Consider the following 27,197-nt stretch of genomic DNA (forward strand, 5'->3'; position numbering starts at 1 on the left):
AAAGAGAAGATAACGTCTTTCAGAGTCGTAAATATGTAAGGGCATCACAACGGCCGGGAGTGAGGAGAGGAAGAAGAAATATTGTGAATTTATGGAGTGAGTTACAAGAGTTTGTAGCAGGAAGATGAGCCAACAGGAACGTGTCTACTCATTACTTTCAAGTGTTTTCATAATTCAAACAACTTTCTTCAATGTTGATAGAATTTTTTATTATGTAGCTCTTAAATAGGCATCATGAAAGTGTTTCCCCACTCCCATCGGCAGAGCCTGTTTAGAGGTAAGCTGTGCTGCCTGTAATAAGTTCAGCGGCACATCAACTGCGGTCGAACACTTATAGAGAATACTAGCTGCTTATGTACTCGTTTTAGTTACTCACATCAATATCTAATTTCTTCTTGTAAAGTAGTTTGGTCTCCATCCACAGGGGTGACGTACAGTTGTTCGCCGGTGACTACTCAATAACCACACTAAACACTGTACCAAGCAAAAAAGGCTGTACCTCCAATAGTGGCAATATGTGTCAAACTTTTGAGGTTCCGACTACTTACTAAACAGACGCTTTCAACTGAGACAGTCGTTTGTTGGAAGATTCTAAGGATGGAAATATTAGTACAAAGGACATAGAAACAAAAGATCTGTAAATATAAAATCACAGACGGACGACTAAATATTGTGTTCTTTATTCACTATCAGTGCTACTCCCAGGTATTTAAGTAACATCAATCTGTTGCATTTGCTGCATGCATTTGCCCATAAGGTCCTTCACCAATCATTTTACAATACAAATTTTCTAAGGTTCACATTATATTCTGTCATTGTAGGTAATCGGTCAGATATGTAATAGTCTGCAGTACTTTTTAATTTTTATTAAATAGCAGTGATACAGTTGCAGTCTGTGACAACTGTTCACGCTAAGGGATATGTTTCAGCACTGTACTCAGTCTGTGACCACAGTTATTTTACAGGCATCCTCAGCCTTGTGTCGACCATATAAGAAATCAGGTTAAGTGGCAGCTGCAGTCTGTGATGACCATCTTGTGAAGAGATGCATTGGTACATGACGAGGTTCCGTGGCAAGCTGTCGTCAGTTGATAACATCTTGACAGCTGCATCAGTGAGTGAAGCAGTTCGTCATACCGTGTCGTCGAATGAGCGGCAGGTAGTGCAGTTTGCTGAGAGCAGCAGTCTGTAACAATCAAATCGAAGTATGTGATGCGGCTCAGCGGCAGCCACACTCTGCGACCACCATGTCGTGGTAGCTGTAGTGGTAGGTGACGACGCCAGTGGGCTCCATGTAGAGCACGGAGATGGGCAGGAGGCGCGTGGGCACGCAGCAGGCGCGCGGGGCCAGCCCTGGCCGGAACGTGTGCAGCAGCGCCTGCACCAGCGCGTGCTTGGTGGGCGACAGGTGCTCCGGCAGCGGCCACGAGCACCGACCCGCGCACTGGAACGCCTGTAACTCACCAGGCACACACACACACATACCTCACTCCCGAAGTCAAATGGGACTATCGAGAATAGAGTGGTCGGGAGGGGAGGGGAAGTAGGGGAAGGGGATGGTAGGGGAAGTAGGAAGAGGAGAGGGGAGGGGAGACGGGAAGTAGAAAGTGGGAAGGGGGCGGGGAAGTAGGAAGTGGAGAGGGGAGGTGGGAGGGGAAGTAGGAAGTGGAGAGGGGAGGTGGGAGGGGAAGTAGGAAGTGGAGAGGGGAGGTGGGAGGGGAAGTAGGAAGTGGAGAGGGGAGGTGGGAGGGGAAGTAGGAAGTGAGACGGGAGGTGGGAGGGGAAGTAGGAAGTGGAGAGGGGAGGTGGGAGGGGAAGTAGGAAGTAGAGAGGGGAGGTGGGAGGGGAAGTAGGAAGAGGAGAGGGTAAGGAGGAAGAGGAGAGGGGAGGGGGTAGGGGAAGAGAAGTAGGGGGAGGGGAGGGGGAGGGAATGGATGTAGGGGGAGGGGAACGGGAGGGGAAGTAGGTAGAGGGGAGGGGAAGTAGGGGATGGGAGGGGAAGTAGGGGGATGGGAGAGGAAGTAGGGGATGGGAGGGGAAGTAGGAGGAGGGGGTGGGAAGTAGGGGGGGAGGGGAGGAGAGGGGAAGAGGAAGCAGTATTCTAGTCGAAATGGACGCTTCAGCCTGTTGAGAGATTAATAATTATCCACTTGTCCCATTTTTGGGATCTGCAGAATGGCGAGAGAAGAGCTCTGACAGTTGAAGTGGCCTTACCGCACGTGCTTGGCCAATCAGATCACGAGATTTTGTTTACGTTAGCATGGCAATACTCAGTGTTGAGTGTTGTCGAGTTGCTAGATGACCCTTGCTTTGTCAGTGGTGGCAAATCCATCGTTCAGGTTTGTATGTGTATGTGTGCATTCCACTAACTGTGCAAGCCTCTTGCCGTGTGTGTGTGTGTGTGTGTGTGTGTGTGTGTGTGTGTGTGTGTGTGTGCGCGCGCGCGCGCGCGCGCGCGCTCTGACTGCGTGTTTATTTTGATAGGGAGAATGGTGGGCATTCGATACCAGTTTGTATAGTGAGTAATAGAGTAGCAGAAGCACTGAGCATCTCTACAGCGACAGTGAAGAGTGTCACAAATTATACTGAGGCTACCAATTCAGCTGCGAGCCTTGTTATTGTGACGCCTGGAAAATCAGGGAGGAGATCATGTTGTGTGACAAACAACGTTGAAAAGTGCTGTCAAACAACAAGTATTCGTGTTCTACAGCATTGATGGCATACCAATCGGGTAGTGGTTTGTTCACAGGCAGAATGACAAGGCTCTCCAGTACTTTAAAGCAGTTGGGTTCGGGTGGAAATAATTCTCAGGAAGAAAGGTGCAGAGACATTATGGCGTGGTGATGTTTCCTGCATGAGTTGCTTGCAGCGAATCTGGTGCGCCATGCACGATCCGTCGCATGGGCAGACGACACGCACCACAGAACTATGAGCGTGCCAACTGGTAAGGGAGTACGATTAATTGTTCATGCTGGTTCTGTGAACGGTTTCGTGGCCCATGCTATGATGGTGATTCAGCCAAAATAAAACTCGATTAGCATGAGGAAACGAGTCTAGATACGTTTAAAGACCAGTTTGTTACTTGTTTGTACCGAATGTCGTTCTAGTTCTTTTTTGTAATGGATAATGTGCCGTATCATTCTGTACAGTAAAGCAAGGCACCACTGGCTGCTGTAAGGAGAGATGACAGCTGGTTGGAAGATAAAATAGGCTTTAAACAGAATATGAGAAAAGTGGAACTGCTGGAATTAGTGAAACGATCCAAGCCACAGGAGATGATGTATGCTGTACGTATCAGAGTATCACAGCAACAAATATACACTTCTTCCATCGTACCGCTGCCATTAAAGTACCACAGAACTTATCTGGGCCCAAAGAAAAGATGTCGCAGCGCGAAATAGAAATCTTTACAAAGCGAGATACAGAGAACCTAGTAAATGAAGCCGTCACAAGAATAACGCCACAAAATTGGAGGAATGTAATGAAACATTTTTGAAAAGAGATTACAAGGTCGAATTTAGAAGAAGGTAGAAGAGTAGAATCCATACAAAATTTTGTAATTTCTTAATCAGACGATCAGAACAGCAGCAATGAAGATACGGAAGCTTGTGTGGTCATGAATAGGGATGATCTTAAGATGATTATGATTTACTGGCCTTTGACTGGCCCGAGCTAAGAGAAAAACAATTCCATTGAAACTTGGCCAAAGTTCTAAGGCGTATGTGACCAGAAGTATCCGAACACGCTCAAAAATATTTTCATATGAGGTGCATTGTGCTACCACCTACTGCCTGGTACTGCATATCAGTGACCTCAGTAGTCATTAGACATCGTGAGAGAGCAGAATGGGGCACTCTGTGGAACTCACGACTTCGAACGTTGTCAGGTGATGGGTGTCACTTGTGTCATACGTCCGTTCGCAAGACTCAATCACTCCTAAACATACCTATGTCCTCTGTTTTCGATGTGATAGTCATGTGGAAATGTCAAGGGACACGTACAACACAAAGGACTACAGGCTGACCACGTCTGTTGACTGACAAAGACCTCCTTCTGTTGAAGAGGGTCGTAATGTGTAATAGGCAGACATCTATCCAGACCATCACACAGGAATTCCAAACTACATCAGCATCCACTGCAAGTACTGTGACAGTAAGGCCGGAGGTGAGATTACTTGGATTTCGTGGTCGACTGCAGCTACTCATAAGCCACACATCACACCGGTAAATGAAAAACGACGCCTCGCTTGGTGTAAGGAGCGTTAACACTGGACGATTGAACGGTGGAGAAAAGTAGTGTGGAGTGGCAAATCACGGTACACAATGTGACGATACGATGGCAGGATGTGGGTATGGCGAGTGCCCAGTGACCGTCATTCACCGGCGTGTGTAGTGCCAACAGTCAAATTCGGAGGCAGTGGTGTTATAGTGTGGTCATATTTTTCATGGATGGGGCTTGCAACCCTTGTTATTTTGCGTGGCACTCTCACAGCACAGGCCTGTATTGACGTTTTAAGCGCCTTCTAGCTTTCACTGTTGAAGAGCAATTGGGGGATAGCGTTTGCATCTGTCAACATGATCGAGCACCTGCTCATAATGCACGGCCTGTGGCGGAGTGGTTACACGACAATAACATCCCTCTGATGGGCTGGCCTGCACGGAGTCCTGAACTGAATCCTATAGAACACCTTTGGGGTGTTTTGGAACGCCTACTTCGTGCGAGGCCTCACCAACCGACAACGAAACGTCTCCTCAGCGCAGCACTCTGAAGAATGGGCTGGCTGCCATTCCCCAAGAAACCTTCCAGCACCTGATTGAACATATGCCTGCGAGAGTGGACGCTGTCATCAAGGCTAAGGGTGGGCCAACACCATATTGAAATCCAGCATTGCCATTTGAGGGCGCCACGAACTTTTTAGTTATTTTCAGCCAGGCGTCCGGATTCTTTTGATCACATAATATATACAGGGTGGTCCATTGATCGTGTCCGGGCCAAATATCTCACGAAATAAGCCTCAAACGAAAAAACTACAAAGAACGATACTTGTCTAGCTTGAAGGGGGAAACCAGATGGCGCTATGATTGGCCCGCTAGATGGCGCTGCCATAGGTCAAACGGATATCAACTGAGTTTTTTTTTAATAGGAACCCCCATTTTTATAACATATTAGTTTAGTATGTAAAGAAATATGAATGTTTTAGTTGGACCACTTTTTTCGCTTTGTGATTGATGGAATTGTAATAGTCACAAACACATGGCTCACACTTATAGACGAACAGTTGGTAACTGGTAGGTTTTTTAAATTAAGATACAGAACGAACGTACGTTTGAACATTTGATTTCGATTGTTCCAATGTGATACATGTACCTATGTGAACATATTTCTGAGAACGCATGCTGTTACAGCTTGATTACCTGTAAATAAAACATTGACGCAATAAATGCTCAAGGTGATGTCCATCAACCTCACTGGATTTGGCAATACGTATAAAGACATTCCTCTCAACAGCGAGTAGTTCGCCTTCCGCAAAGTTCGCACATGCATTGAAAATGTGCTGACACATGTCAGGCGTTGTCGGTGGATCACGATACCAAATATCCTTCAACTTTCCCCACAGAAGGAAATCCGGGGAACGTGCGGGCCATGGTATGGTGCTTCGACGACCAATCCACCTGTCATGAAATATGCTATTCAATACCGCTTCAACCGCACGCGAGCTATGTGCCGCACATCCATCATGTTGGAAGTACACGCCATTCTGTCATGCAGTGAAACATCTTGTAGTAACATCGGTAGAACATTACGTAGGAAATCAGCATACATTGTACCATGTAGATTGTCATCGATAAAATGGGGGCCAATTATCCTTCCTCCCACAATGCCGCACCATACATTAAGCCGCCAAGGTCGCTGATGTTCCACTTGTCGCAGCCATCGTGGATTTTCCGTTGCCCAATAGTGCATATTATGCCGGTTTACGTTACCGCTGTTGGTGAATGATGCTTCATCGCTAAATAGAACGCGTGCAAAAAAATCTGCCATCGTCCCGTAATTTCTCTCTTGTGCCCAGTGGCAGAACTGTACACGACGGTCAGACTCATCGCCATGAAATTCCTGGTGCATAGAAATATGGTACGGGTGCAATTGATGTTGATGTAGCATTCGCAACACCGACGTTTTCGAGGATTCCCAATTGTCAAACAATTAGTCTGCTACTGATGTGCGGATTAGCCGCGACAGCAGCTAAAACACCTACTTGGGCATCATCATTTGTTGCAGGTCGTGATTGACATTTTACATGTGGCTGAACACTTCCTGTTTCGAAAATAACGTAATATCCGGCGAACGGTCTGGACACTTGGATGATGTCGTCCAGGATACCGAGCAGCATACGTTGCACACGCCCGTTGGGCATTTTGATTACAATAGCCATACATCAACACGATATCGACCTTTTCCGCAATTCGTAAACGGTCTATTTTAACACGGGTAATGTATCACGAAGCAAATACCGTTTGCAATAGCGTAATGTTACGTGAGACCACTTACTTATACGTTTGACTGTTACAGCGCCATCTATCAGAAAGCGAAAAAAGTGGTCCAAGTAAAACATTTGTATTTCTTTACGTACTACATGAATATGTAATAAAAATTGGGGTTCCTATTTAAAAAATCCAATTGATATCCGATTGACCCATAGCAGCGCCATCTAGCGAGCTAACCACAGCACCATCTGGTTTCCCCCTTCAAGCTAGACGAGTTTCGTTCTTTGTAGTTTTTTCGTTTGATGCTTATTTCGTGAGATATTTGGCCCGGTCACTATCAATGGACCACCCTGTATATTGAAACTTGACCTTCTAACTTTGGTGAAATTTCAATGGAATTGTTTTTCTCTTAGTTCGGGCAAATCAAAGGCCAGGAAAGGCAATGCTACCACATTAAGGCCATTTACGACCAACCAAGGAGAGGTGAGAAAACAAGACTTCACGTGAACAACCTCACCTTAGGCGATGATTACGATGAAATAGGCAATGCAACAGCAGGATTTGTCATGCTGAACAACATTATACTACGCGGTCACTCGTGCTAAAACGGTGTAGTCAGGAATTAGACCTGAGTAACCTTCGAAATTTTGTTGGAGGAGTTATGCTCCATACAGCGAGACCAGAGCTCACTGTCATTGATTTTGAAGTATGTAGGAGGAAATAATTGTGATAGCATCAACACTGTTTTTGAGCGTTGCGACATACATCGCAATTTGGAATAGATTTCTGACATTCCTTTAAAAAAATTACATATACATTAATGGAAAGTAGATCTGTTCATTCCTGTAGCAGATTGCCAGAGCTGAATCATCAATGGGAACACGACCGTGCGAGATACTCTGCGAAAGGGATCAACTCTAGAAGACGCTGTTTTGTACGTGTGCGTGATGTATATAATTCTACCTGCTACTTCCACATGAAATGCTAGCTTGTTACACCTAGGCACACACGAACGATCTTGAAATTATTAACCCGAGGTCGCCAGTGGCACACTGCAGAGTAATTCCATTTCGTGTTATTTCTTACTCGTGTTTGTCTTTGTAAGCGTATATGACGTATATGACGATATATGCACAGCAGTATAAATGTCCGCTGTATGCGTTGCGTGCGTAACTTCGAAACAAACATGTTCCACTCACTTACCACTTTCGTAACTCTTGACAACAGTAATGTCGCGTTTGTCTTCATGCTCAATCTTGCATTCTATACTGTTCTGTGAAGGGTTTGTCTTTTTCCGGCAATGAAATGAAATGTCGTGTGGGTAGGGCCTTCCGTCGGATAGACCGGTCGCCTGGTGCGAGTCTTTTGAGTTGACGCCACTCTGACGACTTGCGTGTCGATGGAGATGAGATGAGGATGTTCTACTTTAACAATAATATACAGCAGTTTAGATTGATTTAATGAAGACGATTTGGCCGGTATCCAACTTGCGTTTGCCTTCACTGAATGCAGTGGAGCAGTGGCTCAATCTTAAGCTGTTCCTACACAGGCAGCAACCTAATCACAGTATTTTTGCATCTGTACACGTATTTTACTTTCGGGCAATAGCTTATTACAGCCTTTCTCATTATTAAGGTATTTACACTGCAGCAAAGGTAACTGGGACAATAAACCTAGAAGATAATTATTCTATTATTACTCGGTAATGACCCGCTGCAGACCTTGTATCCCTTTTACTAAAATACTCAGAAAATATGAATGAATAACTCCTGAAATTTTGTTGGAGTTCGATTTATCCTACATAAGCTACCAATGTTGGCTTTCTGTAAGAGGAAACAAGTACAGTTCATAAACGAATTTGCTTTTCTTATTACCTATTATTTATGGCCGTTAGATTCACATACCATTGATTCTGACGATAGATAGCCATATAACATCAACAAATACAAGTGGAGAGGGAAAATTTCTCTTTCACCCAAAGTGAGCAAGCAGCTCACATCTTTCTAAATGTCATTAACATGGAAGATGATGTGGGAAGCAAGCTGTGTACCATAGGGAACCAAGCTGCTGCGTTTGTTCTGGTGTGGGTGTAATAACCTTGCAATTACCATACACTAAAGGGAAAAGTAATGTGATAGATGATCGATATATAATGTGGCGAAATAAGCGCTGTGTCATTGTGTAAGATACGGAGGCGAGTGACTGTGCCAGGACTTACTCATGTCATTATAACGTGCCTGTGTTTAGAATACAAAGGATTGCACCATAATCTGAGGGCGAAATTAAAAATTAAAGTAACTTTTCAAAACTTTGTTAGTGAGTGCTTCAGTGTACTAATGTTAACATTGTGAGTCTCAGAATAATCAAATGAATATTTTTGCTGATTATATTTGTTTTAAGAAAAATTAAAAGGCGCTAAACAATGAAGCTGGAAAGATAAAAATTGTTCACAACGTGCAAATGTATGTCATAATCAAAAGTTAGAAGTCTCAACTCGATCGGGGCAATGTTTTGGTCAAAATTGGCATTTTTACGTAAAGATGAAGGCGCTAAATATTAAACTCAAAAATGAAAACTCGTATGTAGCCTCAATTTGATATAAAAACATTAACTGCGTGACTACTAAGCTACCTCTATTAGTTTTCAAGTTGACATCTTGGACATTCGGGAATCCAGCCGGATGTTCGCGTCGTTCTCGCACGATATTTCAACAGCGTGCCTCGCTGTCTTCTTCAGGTGCTACCTGAGACTGGTAGCACCTGAAGAAGACAGCGAGGCACGCTGTTGAAATATCGTGCGAGAACGACGCGAACATCCGGCTGGATTCCCGAATGTCCAAGATGTCAACAGATCGCCGGGAAAGCATGAAGAATTACAGTTTTCAAGTTATTTACTAAATACCTAAGCCGGCCGATGTGGCCGAGCGGTTGTAGGCGCTACAGTCTGGAGCCGCGCGACGGCTGCGGTCGCAGGTTCGAATCCTACCTCGGGCGTGGATGTGTGTGATGTCCTTAGATTAGTTAGATTTAAGTAGTTCTAAGTTCTAAGGGACTGATGACCTCAGATGTTAAGTCCCATAGTGCTCAGAGCCATTTGAACCACTTTTTTAAATACCTAATTTGGGAAAAAGCATCCTTATTCATAAAAGATTAAGTATCATTTGCATTTGTTATACAAAGTTCTAAATACAGCACTCGATTACATTGATGAAACAATAATCACAAGGAATTTTAAAGAGGCAGTTCGGAGATCACGTTCTACTGTCGGTACCTTCCTAAAAATTCTAGCCAGGAAAGTTTAAATGTAGTCGAGCTAAAACTTTTTCAGTAAATATGCAAACTGAACTTTAATTATATGAAAATTAAGACGTTTTCAAATTGTTAAACGACAGAGTTATTAATTAATGTGTGTTCAAGAAAGGGGCAATTTATATGCTGCTACCTGTGCCTAGAGTGGTTGGCAGCAGATGTTCCGTTCGGCGTTCCGATGAGCACATAAAAAAATACAGTCTGGGAGGCACAGAGAAGAGAGACTTCGCACCGAGATATACCTGTCCGCGTCAATCAAACGCTTGCGATTCTGTGCCTCAGATGACGTCACAGCCAGGCAGCTCCCAAACACATTTTCAGTAAAAATAGGAAGTCAACTCGCGTGGATTGTACACTGTCCTGGATTGCTTTGATTTCACGGAAGTAATTGTGTGCCAACCACAATGTTGACGAAACCACGTGGCCAGTGGCGACATTATTTTCCACTTTTCAGGCGAGCAATTAACTATGTTGATTACAAGTCAGGGCGATGGATCAATTTACCTGGAACTTTCTGTACAGGTCGTCTCCGAAATGTTAATAGTGTTGATTCAGATAGGTAAAACATATATTGAGCGTGCGAACATTTACTGAATCTATCAGTAAGTTAAAACCCTAAACTATTTATAGTAATAGTTTCCTGATCCTGCTGAATAAATAGCAAGTAGGAACATTTTCTTTCAGTGAGCACAATGAGTAATGTGGACTTTTTGGCTGACTGCAAAAATAATTTTCAGGCTCGTGTAAATGGCAGAGATCATAGACTATTTAACCCGTAGCCCCACAATGTTTTGATTTACTTAGCCATTATGTGAGCAGCAAACACGGCAATTGGGATGTCTGTTTACCGTACTTGGTAAGTTGTTACAATGCCAAAATGCACAGCTCAACTGGCCTAAGCCCAAATGAGATCGTCTATGGAAGAAAATTGCATTCACCCTTGGACTTTGCACGATCGACTGCCGGAATCAGCAATGAACACGTAAGGGATCTAGCACGCAAGCTAAAGGAAGCATGGATGGGAGTGGAACAGTGGAATCATCAATCTTCTCTTCAGGAAGCAAGGCAACACGACCGCCAAGCAGCAGTGCCACAGTATCGAGTTGGAGATACTGTGTATCCAAGCAACGTGGTGCTAAAGAAGATCTTGGAGGTGTTATAGCCAGTCACTCTTAAGCTCCAACTGTCCTTTCGTTCGATTGTCGATCATGTCAACCACGTAAATACATTTCTGGGTAGTTTTCCTGTAGTACCGCAAGATGACGAGAACCAACCGAGAGGCAGACCTGTTGTTGTGAAACCCAGTAAACGAAAATCGCGAGGTCGCAGTCCAGACTTCGAGGCTGAGGCATCGCCACGTTCCGAGCGATCCCGTTCCAGACACCCGTACAATCTGCGTAAACATGTGTTTGTTTATTTCAGCCATGTACTTATGTGAATGTGTTGTGAAAATTTAATATTGAAGCTATTGCACGATTGCACAACTGAACTAAACCTTTTATTCCGCAGGTTAGCACAAGAAACTCATTTATTTTACGTTCATTATTAACTCTAGAATTTAAAACTAATTAACCATGTCCACTTTTATTCTAATGTTTGCTATGATAGCGTATTCTACTAACGCTGTAGTAATAGTACCATAGAGAACAGGTGTTTTGTTTGAACCACGATCTGACATGGTAGTTTCAACAGGGAATGCAAAGTACAATTTGAGCGGAAGCCAGCAACAGTTTAATTCTGTAAAGAAGCAAATTGATCTAATTCGTTCTGTTAAGGGTAATGATACAATTATGAAAATATATAACTACTGGATCACAACCAAAATGTAGGTAGAGCCTACATTTGCTAATTATGAATAAGAGATGAACTGTTTATTTAAAGCTTTTGCCACACAAAACTTTAATTAGGAGTACACGCGCCTGGTTTGATTTGAGGGAGTATCCTTCGTACTGTATTTGGTACTTTAAACTAGTCGAGATCTACTGGAAGCTAAAGGCAAAATATTAGCTCTTGAACAACAGTTCAGTACAGATTCAACTAACCTCTCTAAAGAAATTATCGTATTACAGAATATGCGATGAACCATTACTAACCATACAGATTTCCTTGAACAGATTGTAAAGCAATTTATCTCACATTTCCACGTAATTCGTAATGAAACGAACGCAAATATCCACGAACTATTCCAAGGATTAAATGCTGGAAGTGTACACTTAGACTTAAACACTCTTTTGCTAAGGATTACTGATAATTTATCAAATGCTGAAATTCATGCCCTTAACTTAAGAACAGCTTTAGAAAGTAGTTCAAAGAGTGTTTGAGCAGCGTACTACTACATGCAGGACAATTTTTATAGATCCTACTACCAACTGGGCGAAAACTAGATGCAACCTTTACTATGATTTAGCCTGTTAACTCTTACATAGTATAAGTTAACCACCACACACTCTTTAATGATTGAAGATGAATTAACTGTTATTGTTTCTATAGTCACTGCTAGATCAAAGCATATTTTTGAAATGTATAAGATTTATACTTACCCTGTGAAATGAAGACAGGCAGGTAATCATGTAAAGTACGTACTGAATAGTTATCTGCTGATCAGCAAAGATCAAAGACATTTTGTGTCCCTAAACGAAAATGATTTGCATATGTGTAAATGTAGACATACGTTAATTTGCCCTGAATCGGCAGTATTCTAAGACAGCAGAGTGTGAAGCTGTGAGAAGGAATTGTTTATGAATCATCCACCAAGAGATGATTGCCCTAGAATTTTAATACATATTTATCATCCATTTCTTAAACGATGTTCTGAAAGTATAATTTTCTCCACCCTTGATGTCACATTTGCATGTAAAAAATATGACACACCTGAGCTACCCTTTACACTCAAATTGTATAACAGTGGATTAATCTTGAATGCCACACATTGTGATTTATCATGGGAACTATTTGATGTGTCTAGTGTATTGCCAAATACATTTCATGGAACTGGACGTTTGCCATTAACGAAAATGTTATTTGTTTATTATAATGATTCATACATATTAAAATATGGAAAGCATTCCTTATCAAGTTTTTCTGAAGACAACAATTTAATTAAGGATATCCGTGAAAATTAAATTTCTTCCGATAATGAGTCAAACTTCATTGAAGCAGCAAATAGAATTAAGTTCTTCGATTCATCCAGTAATGTTAATGCATACTTGATTGTCAGTATTGTGTTTTTATTGCTTTTATTAATTTATCAACAGCATTTGTCACGTATGGAATTGTCATCCTGAAGGCACGCTTCTCTGTACAGAACGCTACTGTGTGTGCAAGTGAAATACATGTTGCAATGCGTTCTGATGCCACAAATGACGAAACCGATTCATAAGGCCCAGGAGGACGTTTTGAGCCACCTATGGTTGCTCTTTTTCTCTGGGGAGAGTGATGTAAGGGTATACAGGTTGCATGCAGCCATACGGTACGTAACAGTCGCCAGGTGGCCTACCTGGAATGCTGACAATTTGCTTGGTCAGTACACGTGTGTCCGGCCGCAGTGCGATGCAGCGACTAAAGCCACTGGCCGTCATCTGCAGTGCGCGATATAACTAGCGCGGCCTCGGGATCGAATACGTCTATTCCTTAGTTCTGCATGGAGCCCTTCAATGCGACTGTAATTAGCCGGTGTTAGGATGACAGACACAGTGATGATGGGTGAGCGTAGCGTGCGGGTTTTATAATCCGCCTTTGTTAACAAAACTATTTAAACTTACTTCTCAGTGTTCTCGTATTGCCGTACCTCAAGAACGCATCGCTTACAAATCCTGACAAATATTCGGGTGATAAGCATCCAGTGCAACAACACAAACAACCCCCTTATATTTAACTTAACAACAGCGAAAAGAAATTCTTTTCTATGTCACTTTTATCTTAGAGTTTGGAGTATTCATTATCGTTAGTCTTTCATACACTAATGTTTTGGGTAAAACTGCACATAAAAAAATTACAATCCTTCCCATGTTGAAACCATTACCTTAAATTTTGTGTGGTGTCGTTCCTGTTGTTGTTGTTGTTGTTGTTGTTGTTGTGGTCTTCAGTCTGAAGATTAGTCTGATGCAGTTCACCACACTAGTGTTTCTGGCGGAAACATCCCTGTATAACTGCTGCAACGAACATCCATGTGATCCTACTTATACATTCATGCCTAGGCCTTCCTTTATAATTGTTAGCCCCCACACTCCCCTCTACAAAAAATAAGATTTCTTGATGCTTCAGGATATGTTCTAACAGGTGATCCTTTCTTTAGTCAAGAGCAGCAAATTTCTTTTTTCCCAAATTAGGTTCATTTCTTTTTAATTATTTACTCTATTTTCCAAGCTAATCCTTACTAATTTACTTTAACATTTCACTAGCTTCTACCTAAAATTTTAAAAAGTTTACTCACCAAAATTTAGTTGTTCTAATCTAGTATTTCAGTATCAATAAAATCTACATCTTCCTAAACAGAGGATTGAAGTACAAAATCACATCTGAAACCAATGCAGGATTTATAAATGCCACAACTGTGGAACTACAAAGCACATAAGCCTTGGTGAAGATTGAGGAAAAGCAAACACACAGAAATAGGTGATAACGTCAACGAGGTCTTACCAAAGAGCAGCCATTAGCTTGGAAGAATGTAGTGATCCATGCACCTTCAAGAACGATTGTGATTTGGTGGCATTTGTAAACGAAGTTGGAATTCCAGAGGGGGTGGGCGGTGAGGATGCGGTGGGATCGTAAACCAGTACGCATACCCATTAAGTTTCCTGCTCAAGTAACTAAAATTTATTGAAGTATCAGAAAATTCGATGAGTCAAATGTATAGAAGTAATTGAACCTGTAGAATTGGTATACTCTTTTAACTCCTTTAACTTTAGCCACTGAATTGATCAGCAGACAGATGCTACATCAAAGGGCAATAGTTTATCTTGGACATAAGCAAATAGTTTTTTAAATTACCTAGAAGGCAAATTCTTTCCCAGTAGCTTGAGGATAGCTTTGGGAACCGACCAGACTTCAGTTCATCGAAATCAGATCTCCAGCCGCTGTGGCCGACGGGTTCTAGGCGCTTCAGTCCGGAACCATGCGGCTGCTACGGTCGCAGGTTGGAATCCTGCCTCGGGCATGGATGTGTATGATGTCCATAGGTTAGTTTGGTTTAAGTACTTCTAAGTCTAGGGGACTGATGACCTCAGATGTTAAGTCCCATAGTGCTTAGAGCCATTTGAACCATCGAAATCAGATCACGAAAAAGGAAGATATCTACACATGTTACAGAAATGTATGTACGTATGCATGCATGCATTTATTTATGTTTGTTTGTTCCTCATTTCCTCTGGAACCACTTGACCGATTTCGTCAGAATTTGGTACGCGTCTCATTGTTGGGACAGAATCCCTTTTGGGGTAAGAAGAACCATCTACGTATCGAAGGTGTTGGAGTGAAACAGAAGTGTAGGCCACAATACGCGAATACAAGGATTTTATTCATCCTGTATTTAAGAACAAGAGCATTTTGTGACTTGCAACAAACTTTACACGTAATTTCAAACCTTTAAGAAAATTATTCTCGCCAACCCTTCGCCCCCTCCCCCCCTCTTTTTCATAACGATGAAAGGAAAAAAGTTCATCGGTTATTATAATTTTGCTGTTCATTTTCGCATCAGGCATGGCTATGTAATTTATTCCTTCTTTACTACTAATCGTATTATAACACATTTTGCAGGCAGTGTTCATATAACCACCAAATATATCTGCAAAATTATATCATTGTAGGACACATAGTTCAGAATATATGATGTCAAACAGTGAGATGTGTGAATAAATTCCGCATCGTGCTTAACGTTTAAATTCGTTATTACTAACCCGTAGAACCGATTTCGATGAATTAAGCTAAGGATCTAGCTTGAATCCTGATGATGAAGATAGGCTACTTTATAAAATTTACTTCGCTAGTTACTGAGGTGAAGAACATTACGCGAATTAGGGAAAAATATTTACTTCGCCTTTTGAGTGTCACCATATTTGTAAAAATGCTTTTATTGGTTGGCATGTCTTATGTAATACGATTGGAAGTAATTAATACAATGGTTACACAATTTTCAACGCCTTTAATTCATACCTTGCTGGATCCCCCCGCTTCTAAACTGATACTGTTATTACTCAACTTCGCCGCGAATCCGTAGAGGGTGGTATATGTGATGTACAGTATAACTGGTCAGCATTTCCACCAGGAGTTTGCGAGTGTAAGTCGGACCTTCCTTGATCCACCTTGGTGGGTCGTGTCGTCGGATTTCCTCCTACCTGTGCGCGATGCAGCTCTCGTAAATGTCGTCCCGTGCAGATTCTTCATTGGCGCATTGGACGTCACTGTCGGTGGAAGCTAATTATCTGAAATTGCTGTCGATCAACTTTGGGGTATCTATTTAGTCGAAATTAACATTCAGAATGCCGTAATATCACTTTTATTCCTATTAGATCAATAATGAAACACTCATGTCACAAACTACTCCTAACCGAGAGCATGGCTTCCACCGAACGAGACAGGAAGAGCTCTTAACGCCGACCGCCGACTTTGGAGTGCAGTCTGTATCTCTTACTAGTTTCGTCACAGTTCGTGGATCTCCGATCAAGTTCGTACTTACTAAGATATGCATTTGTTAATGAACGGGTGTGAATTTTAACGAGGCGAAATTGTGATAAATAGTTTTAAACATCCAGAGGCTCCTCCTAGTATTCATGTCGTCATAAATGACTTTAATTATTAAATATAAATAAACAAAATCGGTGACTTTGGCGCCAAGATGGCGGTACTTCCCGTCATGTATATTTCCCAGGCTGACGCTTGTTGCCACGGTCCAGCGCCGAGCCCCACCCCACTACGCGCGACACGTGGTCGCTTCGTCACCTACCCAGCCAGCGTGCTCTCCGACTCATGGCCGGCTACGGACTACAGCACTTCCTAACTATCGTGAATACATCAATAAGAGACAATAATTTATTAAAACTGGTAAATATGACTTCCTCACGTAAGAGGCACCTTACAACCTCCTAACTGCTTCAGTAGCAGGATGCATAGAAATACGCTATTGGCTATGCTCCTCTGTACTTAGGAGAGAGGGGGAGAGGGGGGAAGGAAATACGTGCTATGCTTTATTTGTATTCGTTACCTCGTATCCAGTGGGGGCGACTATCCAGGTGTCATAGTTGATCTCTGAGAAGTCTACGTAGAGCGGCTTCCTGCGGCAGTTGCCGCGCGCCCGCCGGCCCGACCGGGCCTTCACCTGGAGCTGCAGCTCTCCGCCCCCGCCGCCCCCACTGTCCCTGCTCCAGACGCGGTTTGTCTCTTCCTCGTAGTCCTCCGCCTCCACCTGCCGCCGTCTGCGTCGAGACTCACGGCCGCCGCCCACCTGCGGGACAACACGGACACTCAGGCAAGCAACGCGGCATTCGCAGTACTTAGTGTGCACACACACGCACGAGGTGGCGAGCTCTCACAATGACAGTGACACCCTTAGTTTCACACACAGTGCAAGACTGAACATCCCGACTCTGCTGTTTTCAAGTTCTTCGACTACAATGATTCCACGCTACCGTGCAGGTTCGGTTTGACGCGGAGGCTACCTTAGAGGCTAAAGCCACTAAACATTAACACAAAACAATTTCTTTCTTTTTGAACTGCACTTCGGGACACATAATCGTGAAAGATACAGAGTTAATTAATTTGTGCCAGAATGAGATTTTCACTCTGCAGCGGAGTATGCGCTGATATGAAACTTCCTAGCAGATTAAACCTGTGTGCCGGACCGAGACTCGAACTCGGGACCTTTGACTTTCGCGGGCAAGTGCTCTACCACTGAGCTACCCAAGCACGACTCACACCCTGTCCTCACAGCTATACTTCTGCCAGGTCCCGAGTTCCAGTCTCGGTCCGGCACACTGTTTTAATCATCCAGGAAGTTTCAATTAATTTGTGTAACACCAATCATATTCTGCCTCCATAGCCGAATACCTTGAGCTGCTGCTTTTGGTGCAGAAGGGCGCCGGTTCGATTCCCGCTAGCACCTCAATTTTCTGAGGTATGGGTGTGGGGCATGGGGCCCATTTAACTCTTCTGAGGGCGAATGAGGAGCTGCGTGAATAAAGAACCAGCGGCAATATCATGATTCGTCTACTTGCAATAACGGCTAGAGGAATCGCCAACATGTTGATCACATGTCCCGCCGTCATAGATAACTCGTGGGACTGCCTTGTAGACAGCAGTCGGCTAATCTGAACAGCCCTAACGCCTAAACCGTAAGTGGTGTTTACATACTTCACTAAGATTGCTCACCAACGCAACGAACCATCGATCTTGGCTATATAGGTTGGGTTGCCTGCCACTTTGATACAGATACACTATATGATCAAAAGTATCCGGATACCTGGCTGAAAATGACTTACAAGTTAGTGGCGCCCTCCATCGGTATTGCTGGAATTCAGTATGGTGTTGGCCCACCCTTAGCCTTGATGACAGCTTACACTCTCGCAGGTGCTGCAAGGTTTCTTGAGGAACGGCAGCCCACTTTTCACGGAGTGCTGCTCTGAGGAGAGGTATCGATATCTGTCAGTGAGGCCTGGCACGAATTCGGCGTTCCAAAACCTCCCAAAGGTGTTCTATAGGATTCAGGTCAGGACTCTGTACAGGCGAGTCCATTACAGGGATGTTATTGTCGTGTAACCACTCCGCCACAGACCGTGTATTATGAACAGGTTCTCGATCGTATTGAAAGACGCAAACGCTATCCCCCTATTGCTCTGTAACAGTGGGAAGCAAGAAGGTGCTTAAAATGTCAATACAGACCTGTGCTGTGATAGCGCCATGCAAAACAGCAAGGAGTGCAAGCCCCCTCCACGGAAAAGACGAACACACCATAACATCACCGCCTCCAAACTTTACTGTTGGCACTACAAACGCCGGCAGATGACTTTACCGGGCATTCGCCATATCCACAGCCTGCCATCTTATCGCCAAATTGTGTTCCGTGATTTGTCACTCCACACAACATTTTTCCACTGTTCAGTCGTCCAGTGTTTACACTCCTTAATCCAAGCGAGTTGTGATGTGTGGCTTATGAGAAACCGCTCGACCATGAAATCCAAGTTTTCTGACCTACCGCCTAACGTTCATAGTAGTTGCAATGGATCCTTCAAATGGCTCTGAGCACTATGGGACTTAACTTAGAAGAACTTAGAACTACTTAAACCTAACTAAACTAAGGACATCACACACATCCATGCCCGAGGCAGGATTCGAACCTGCGACCGTAGCGGTCGCGCGGTTACAGACTGTAGCGCCTAGAACCGCTCGGCCACTCTGGCCGGCCAATGGATCCTGATGCACTTTGGAATTCCTGTGTGAGGGTCTGGATATTTGTTTTCCTATTACACATTTCGACCCTCTTCAACTGGCGGCGGTCTCTGTCAGTCCACAGATGAGATCGGACTGTACTCTTTTCTGCTGGACGTGCCCCTTTATGTTTCCACTTCACTATCACATCGGACACAGTGGACCTAGGGATATTTAGGAGTGTGGAAATCTCGCGTACAGGCACAAGTGACACCCAATCACCTGACCACGTTCGAAGTCCATGAGTTCCACGGAGCACCCCATTCTGCTCTCTCACGATGTCTAATGACTACTGAGATCACTGATATGGAATAGCTGGCAGTAGGTGGCACCAAAATACACCTAATATGAAAAACGTATGTTTTTGGGTGTGTCTGGATACTTCTGATCACATAATGTAGCTATCCACCAAGTGCAAGCACATCGGTGGGGTATCTATAGAGAGGCCAGACAAGCTTGTAGTCCTCAAGGACGGGCAGTTGTAGTTGCAGAAGCACGTCTGGATGACTGGCCGATCTGGCATTGTAACAGCGGCCGACATGGCCTTGCTATTTTCATACTGCTGGGCGCATGAATGTAAGAGGAAACCACAGCCGTTATTTACCTGAGAACAAGCATCTATACGGTATATTTAAATGATGATCGCATCCTCTTGTGTAACATATTATGGAGGTAAACAGCCGCCCATTCAGATATTCCGCTACATACTATTCAAGAGGTTGATCTAGTCAGAAAACTGACATTCTACGGATCGGTGGGTGAAATGTTCGATTCTTTAATTGGTAGGTAGATTAGAAAATTTCAGAAGGGAAGTGGATAGATTGACCTCAGATAATGTGAAAATTAGTGAAGTGCGGAGTCTCTAAAAACATAACTTCTGCTCAGGTGAGTACAAGGTTGTAAATACAAAAATATTTAAGGGTAGTGCAGGAATAGGTTTAAGGATCTTCTCTTTCCTCGCCTTTGTGCCGTATCTTCACAAGGTCGGTATGGTAATTATTGGATTTCGTATTAGGCAACGACTGACAAACAGGACCAAGGAACACAATATAAGACGAATGGGTAGCCAAAGAGATGAAATACGGATGAAATGAAGGCAGTAGAGGACCAAATACGCTAAAGGTTAGAAATCCTTGGATAACACAAGAGATACAGAGTCTAACTGACGAAAGAATACTCATTGGAGAGAAAGTATTTTCGTTTTGTGAAGAGCACGGCTTTACATTTCCGAATATTTAAACCAAGTTGCGATCGTGGCATCTGACGTCTTACTAAGACCTGACTGAATCTATATGCAGATTCTTTAAGCCAGTACTTCATTATAGGTAACTACTTAATCTACACAGAGACTAAGGTTAGTATTAATATTGTGCGCCTAGGTCATTAATATACAACATGAACAGTAAACGTCCCAAAACAGTGGCGAAACCTGCAGTCACTCCTGCGTTTGACGATGACTTTCCAGCCAAGAGAACATGCCCTGTCCTGCCTGCCAAGAAATCCTGAGTCTAGTCGCATATTTCATTTGATAGGCTATCTGGTCGTACTGCGTCAAAAGCTTTATGGGAATCAAGAAATACTGCATCTACATGTCCGCCTCGATCCAAAGTTTTGAGTATGTCATGTGAGTAAAGTGGGAGTTGGGTTTCAAATGATCGATGCCTTCAGAATCCTTTGTAAAGAAACATTTGAAAATCGAGTTCACCATTTCGGCTTTTGCTATGCAAACGTCAGTTTCAGTTCCTGTCTCATTCCGAGTCACTGGACACTAACTTTGTTGCCACTAACAGTATTTACACATGACTAGAATTTCTTTGGGTTCTGAGAAAGTTCATGTGACAATGTTCTTCAATGGCAGTCAATGAAGACCTCACGCACTGCTCTCTTGTAAGTCAAAGGCGTTTCGTTCAGCCCTATGCTTTGTTTTACACCTATAACACAGTAGACTCTGGAAGTTTCTTTAAAGTCGCTATACCATGGAGGGTCCCCTCCATTTTGAACTGTTCTAGTGGCTAGATATCTATCCGGTGCTTCGTCAATTATTATGTTAAACTTACGTCGTAGTTCCTTACACGCTCCCGTCCTGCGCTGAAAATTTCAAGTTCGTCATTGAGGTATGACACTACTGTTTTTTTATCTAGTTTACTGAACATATATATCATTCTACTAGTTTTATTTTTCCTTTTGTACTTTGGTAATCATTGCTGCCACAACAGCAACACAGAACTGACACCAGTTTCGATATGAACATCCTCATAGAAGTCAGGTCTGTTTGTTGCCATCACATTTAACGTATTTCCATCATGTGTGGGGTTCCGACCTATCTGTTCTAGGTAAATTTCAGAGAACGCATTTAATGATGTTCCACACAATGTCTTCACTCGCCCACTACTACCTGAATAGTAATTTTCGCAGCGTTTTTTCACACACCTCAGTGTTCATGACGTCATATCTCTTGACATGTGCGTGGTACAGTGAAGTATTTGTGCAGGTACATTGAGCGCTTATGTGTATTCTGTCTGCAAAATAGGTCAGTTAGTTAGTAGTAAAGGAGAAATTTAAACGTCATGCGTGATGCGACATTTTTCCACGTATCTCAGTGTTTATTACGTCGTATCTCCCGGACTACGATAAAAAACTACGCCCGAACAGGCCATGAAGTCCCAAAGGTATCGACCGGCCGCCGTGTCATCCTCAGCCCACAGGGTTCACTCGAAGCGGATATGGAGGGGCATGTGTTCAGCATACCGCTGTCCCGACGGTATGTCTGTTTACGAGACCGGAGCCGCTACTTCTCAATCTAGTAGCTCATCAGTTTGCCTCGCCAGGGCTGAGTGCACTTCGCTTGCCAACAGCGAACGGCAGACTCGATGGTCACCCATCCAAGTGCTAACCCAGCCCGACAGCGTTTAACTTGGCTAATCTAAGGGGAACCGGTGTTACCACAGCGGCAGGGCCGTTGGCCCTGGGCTATGATAAATAGGTAGTTATTACCCCCAAAGCGATTGTTGCCGAACAGTAAGGAGTAGGTGTGCCAAGTCTGGTTGAAATCGGCCCAGTGGTTTACACACACACACACACACACACACACACACACACACACACACACACACACACACACACAAGAGAGGCAGTTTGTCAGTTGCAATTTATTATCGAAGCAAGACGTACGAAAAATCAAGACACGTTCATAGGATTCGTTGACAATGTAAAATGGTGCAATACGTTTGAAAATCTCAATAATATAGGGGTAAGCTATAGGGAAAGAAGGGTACTACTCTATATATGTATAAGAATCTAGAAGAAACGGTAAGAATGGAAAGACCAAGAGAGAAGTGCTCGGATTAGAAATACAGTGAGACAGGGACGCATAGAGTGACGTCTACCAAAAAAAAGGTGAAAGTAATGAAGAGTAGCAGAAATGAGATTAGTGATAAACTTCATATCAAAATTGAGAACCACGAAGTACACAAAGTGAAGGAATTATTCTGTTTTGGAAGGAAGCACGAAGCAAAGTGAATGTAAAAGCCACGCTAGCACAGGCGAAAAGAGCACTCCTCACTAAAGAAAGTCTACTAGTATCAAACATTGTAAAGTTTCTAGTTGATTTTTGTTATGCATTGAGAGTGATGTGAGCTCTGTTATCTTTCGATGTGTTGTACTTAACATTTGTAGTCTGTACATTTTCCAAAGAGAGATCTTCAGTTGTCAGTATGTTACGCCACAGACATTCTGAGCACGAGTAATGTGATCTTTGGTTGCTGTAGCATTCTGTAAGAAGTGAGTGATTGAGTGAGTCGGATGTTGGTCACACTACGGAGCAGTCCGGAAATAGCTTGCAGAGTACAAAGATAAAGATACAGAGGATGCTGAATATTGGAAATATGATGTGGTGAAGATTAATTTGAGAAGTGTGAAGATTTTTAGTTAATGCCGTTGCTGATTTGCGTGTCTGTGAGAAATTTATGATTTGTTTCGAAAACAGAATGTTTTAGTGGGAATTTTTTTGGCCAGGTTAATTAGTTTGATTATTGAGATGTGATGAAGCAAAGTTATCTGTTCAGATGATTTGCCCTGAGAAGTTTTATCGTTACCATTCTACAAATTTTATTCATGGCAGATTCACTTTTACTAAGAAGTAAAGATGATCACATTTGTCAAAAAGCTAGAGTTTCAACTTGAGTGCTAGTCCCTATTACATCAATCAGTAAATGCAATATCCCCGACTGTCTGCTCACGATTTTTTTTCTTTTGTGTGTGTGTGTGTGTGTGTGTGTCGCAGGTTCGAATCCTGCCTCGGGCATGGATGTGTGTATTGATGTACTTAGGTTAGTTAGGTTTAAGTAGTTCTAAGTTCTAGGGGACTGATGACCTCTGAAGTTAAGTCCTATAGTGCTCAGAGCCATTTGCACCATTTTGTGTGTGTGTGTGTGTGTGTGTGTGTGTGTGTGTGTGTGTGTGTGTGTGGTTTTGTATTGCCGCATTGCACCGAGAGGAACACAATTGCATAAAAGTAAAGACGAAGCTTAATGCTCTTAGTATAGCAGCATGTTCTTGCATTGCACTGCACAAGGATTTTCTTTTATTTAGCCGGTTTGTTGCTGAGCTGTATTTTTATGTTCATCACTTCGAGCAGTACCGAGTTTCCTTTGCCACAGGTAAGCCATGAAAATTTGCTGGAGCCAGTTACGTTGCCTTCAAGACAGTAAGAGCATTCACAGTTATTGCTTTGAATTTCAAAATTAGCTCCCGGCTCAATTTAGGTAACGTTCAATTCAGATTACATGTCTATGTTAGACAGACTTATTCTCACAGTGCAGTGTCACATTTGCGTGGGCGTTATTTAATATTTGGAATTCTGTTCAGGCAGTTTGGTTACGTAAATTCACAGGGTAATTTCAGATAAATTTTTGTTATTTATACGTTCAAAGTTTAATTTGTAATTTTATGCAGCATGTTGATTCTGTTAGTTTTGTGTGTTGGAGCTGCAAGTCACGTATGGTGATTTCACGCTCTGTAGCACAATACAGAATTTCACAGCACAGTTTCTTTAGTTTACCGCTTTAGGTTTTGTGTTAATTTGGTTGACTAATTGCAATACCGATATTCTGTTATACAGTCTCAGATTGGTTGGGCGACTCATTTTTGTGTGAGAGTGTTATGTAGGCGCATCATGTGCATTGTTCAACGTTAAACTAAGCAAACCAGTTCAGTCCAGTAGAGTTAAAATTGACAATACTCATCTTAATTTGAGGAAGAAAATGTGAAGTGAACTATGAACTGTTGGGAAACCGGAAAATAAGAGAGCTGAAGCGTTTAAGGTATGGTGTTAGAGGAGAATGTTGAAAATTTGGTAGACTGATAAGGAATGACGAGGATCTCGGCAGAATCAACGAACAAAGGAGTGTGGGAAATACTGACAAGCAGAAGGGATAGGATGATATTTCATGTCTTAACTTTGGCAATAACTAGGGAGGGGGGGGGGGGGTACTTTATGCCCACCATTTGAAAGTATTGAAATCTAGTGAGGTACTTTATTTTCTAAAATTTTGTAAAAAATATTTGTCTTTAATTAAGTCTTCTTCCAGATTGTGTGATTGTTTTACATTTTTCATTCAAGCTTAATAGGAAAATTTAAGTTTAAGGGAGGTGGTCATAGTCTCCTGCCCCCCCCCCCCCCCCCCAACACCCCCTCTCCCTCCCTCAGTAGGAAATGCGACTTCTCGCAATGGTCGTCTTACTCCACAAATAATAGCATTATGAGACCTTAGAACACATGGACATTATATTTCTCTGGGTTGACAACAACAATGGTCTCAACAATGATTCATTTCTATTTGGTTCTTTACTGTTTCCTGTTCAGTGGCACTTAGTCCAGTATTAGCTACAACTGTGACTGAACATGTATTGGCAGTCACTTACTGACCGAGAAATATCACAGATTTTGGAAAAATCCAAAAGCTCTCAAATTGAATTTGGTGAAACGGACGATGTAGTGAGTGAACGTGAAGAGGAATGTGTTGTAGGCCAGGACGTGGACAGTGATAGAGTTCCTACAGATGCTGAAGATGAGTTCTGTGCACCTGAAACTGATGACAACTCAGCTTGCGTGGTTAGTGACAAGTATATTACAAGCACTGGAACACTTTATAGCTCCAAACCTCCTTACATTAGAAGACGAGTAGCACAAAAAATGTTCTAATGTGTGTGAAATCTTATGGGACTTGACCACAAAGGTCATCAGACCCTACGATTACACACTACTTAACCTAAATTCTCCTAAGGACAAACACGCACACACACACACACACACACACACACACACACACACACACACACCATGCCCGAGGAAGGACTCGAACCTCCGCCAGGATCAGACGCGAGTAGCACAAAACATAGTGACAGAAGCAGAAGGCATAAGAGACAAAGGTAAAGTAGGATCAATAAGACAATCGTTTGAAAAGCTTTTGTCTCCAGAATATGTCATCATCGTAATAAAGCATACCACTGAAGAATCACTGAGGAAGAAAGTTCCCGAGACAGACAGACTTTAATTCATGGCATATGTAGGGGCTACTTATTATTATGGGTAAGTAAGACGACAGTAAGTCATCTGTTACAGATTTATGGTCTTACACTACAGGAAGGTTTTTTTATACTGCTAGCATGAGCCGAACCAGATTTTAGCAGCTTACTATAATAGTAAGATTTGATGATAGAGTGTCACGAAGAGATCGCAGGAAACGTGATAAGTTTGCTGCAGTATGAGAAGTTTTTGATAAAATGAATGAATTACTGTCAAAATATTATTCCTTGGGATGCCCACTGTTATTGACGAAATGTTGTCATTGTTCTGGGGTGCCGGCCGCGGTGGTCTCGCGGTTCTAGGCGCTCAGTCCAGAACCGTGCGACTGCTATGGTCGCAGGTTCGAATCCTGCTCAGTCATGGATGTGTGTGATGTCCTTAGGTTAGTTAGGTTTAAGTAGTTCTAAGTTCTAGGGGACTAATGACCACAGCAGTTGAGTCCCATAGTGCTCAGAGCCATTTGAACCATTTTGTTCTGGGGCAGGTGTCCCTTCAAGATCTTCATGAAGAAAAAACCTAGTAAATACGGTATACTTATACGCATGCTCATAGACGCTAAAGCCAGAGATGTTGTCAGCTTGGAGCCTTATGCTGGGAAAAGAAATGATGGTACATAACAATCAAATTCCACTGCAAAAAATGGTTCAAATGGCTCTGAGCACTATGGGACTCAACTTCTGAGGTCATTAGTCCCCTAGAACTTAGAACTAGTTAAACCTAACTAACCTAAGAACATCACACACATCCATGCCCGAGGCAGGATTCGAAACTGCGACCGTAGCGGTCTCACGGTTCCAGACTGCAGCGCCTAGAACCGCACAGCCACTTCAGCCAGCCAAATTCCACTGCAGCTGTGGTCAAATGCGTGGTTCTTAGACATAATCCAAGGCGAAATGCCACCACAGGCAGATGTTACACGTCAGTTGCTTCGACGGAAGGTCTATGGAGGAATCATATGCTAACTCTTGTGGGAACATTACTAGCTAATAGAAAACATATATCTCAAGAACTGAAAGGTATCTCAAGAAGAGAATTATATTCTAGTAAATTTGCTGGAAATATTCCAATTCCAATTGTTTCTTACGTCCCCCGTGAAAAAACCAAAAGAAATCTGCTGTTTCTATCACCTCAAGATTATGACCCTGCAATTGGTTCACCTACTGACACTAAGAAGAAAGCAGTTATAAATTTATATTATAATGAGACTTAAGGTTGCCTTGAAATGATAGATAAAAGGGTCAGGAAATATTCAAGTAAGAGGGCTACAAGAAGGTGTCCGCTGTCTGTTTTCTATACTCTTGTGGCCATAGTAGTGGCAAATAGCTATACACTACTTTTGTTGAATTTCCCAGACTAAAATAAGAAAAAACCTAATAAGCGACAACTTTTTCTTCAAGAACT

General features: G+C 42.8%; 1 protein-coding gene across 1 annotated transcript in view; it reads right to left on the reverse strand.

Annotated features, from left to right (window-relative positions):
* Window positions 1–658: 658 nt before the first annotated feature.
* The window catches only part of LOC126336761 (growth/differentiation factor 7-like), a 103,417-nt gene continuing 76,878 nt past the window's right edge, over window positions 659–27,197 (reverse strand). The window contains exons 5-6 of the mRNA XM_050000766.1: window positions 16,992–17,231; window positions 659–1,453 (exon numbers count right to left, since the gene is read on the reverse strand). Coding sequence (XP_049856723.1) covers window positions 1,220–1,453; window positions 16,992–17,231 — 474 coding nt within the window. The 3' untranslated portion in view covers window positions 659–1,219. The remainder of the gene's footprint in view (window positions 1,454–16,991; window positions 17,232–27,197) is intronic.

This window comes from Schistocerca gregaria, chromosome 2 (genome assembly GCF_023897955.1).
Source record: "Schistocerca gregaria isolate iqSchGreg1 chromosome 2, iqSchGreg1.2, whole genome shotgun sequence".
Classification (NCBI taxonomy): domain Eukaryota; kingdom Metazoa; phylum Arthropoda; class Insecta; order Orthoptera; family Acrididae; genus Schistocerca; species Schistocerca gregaria.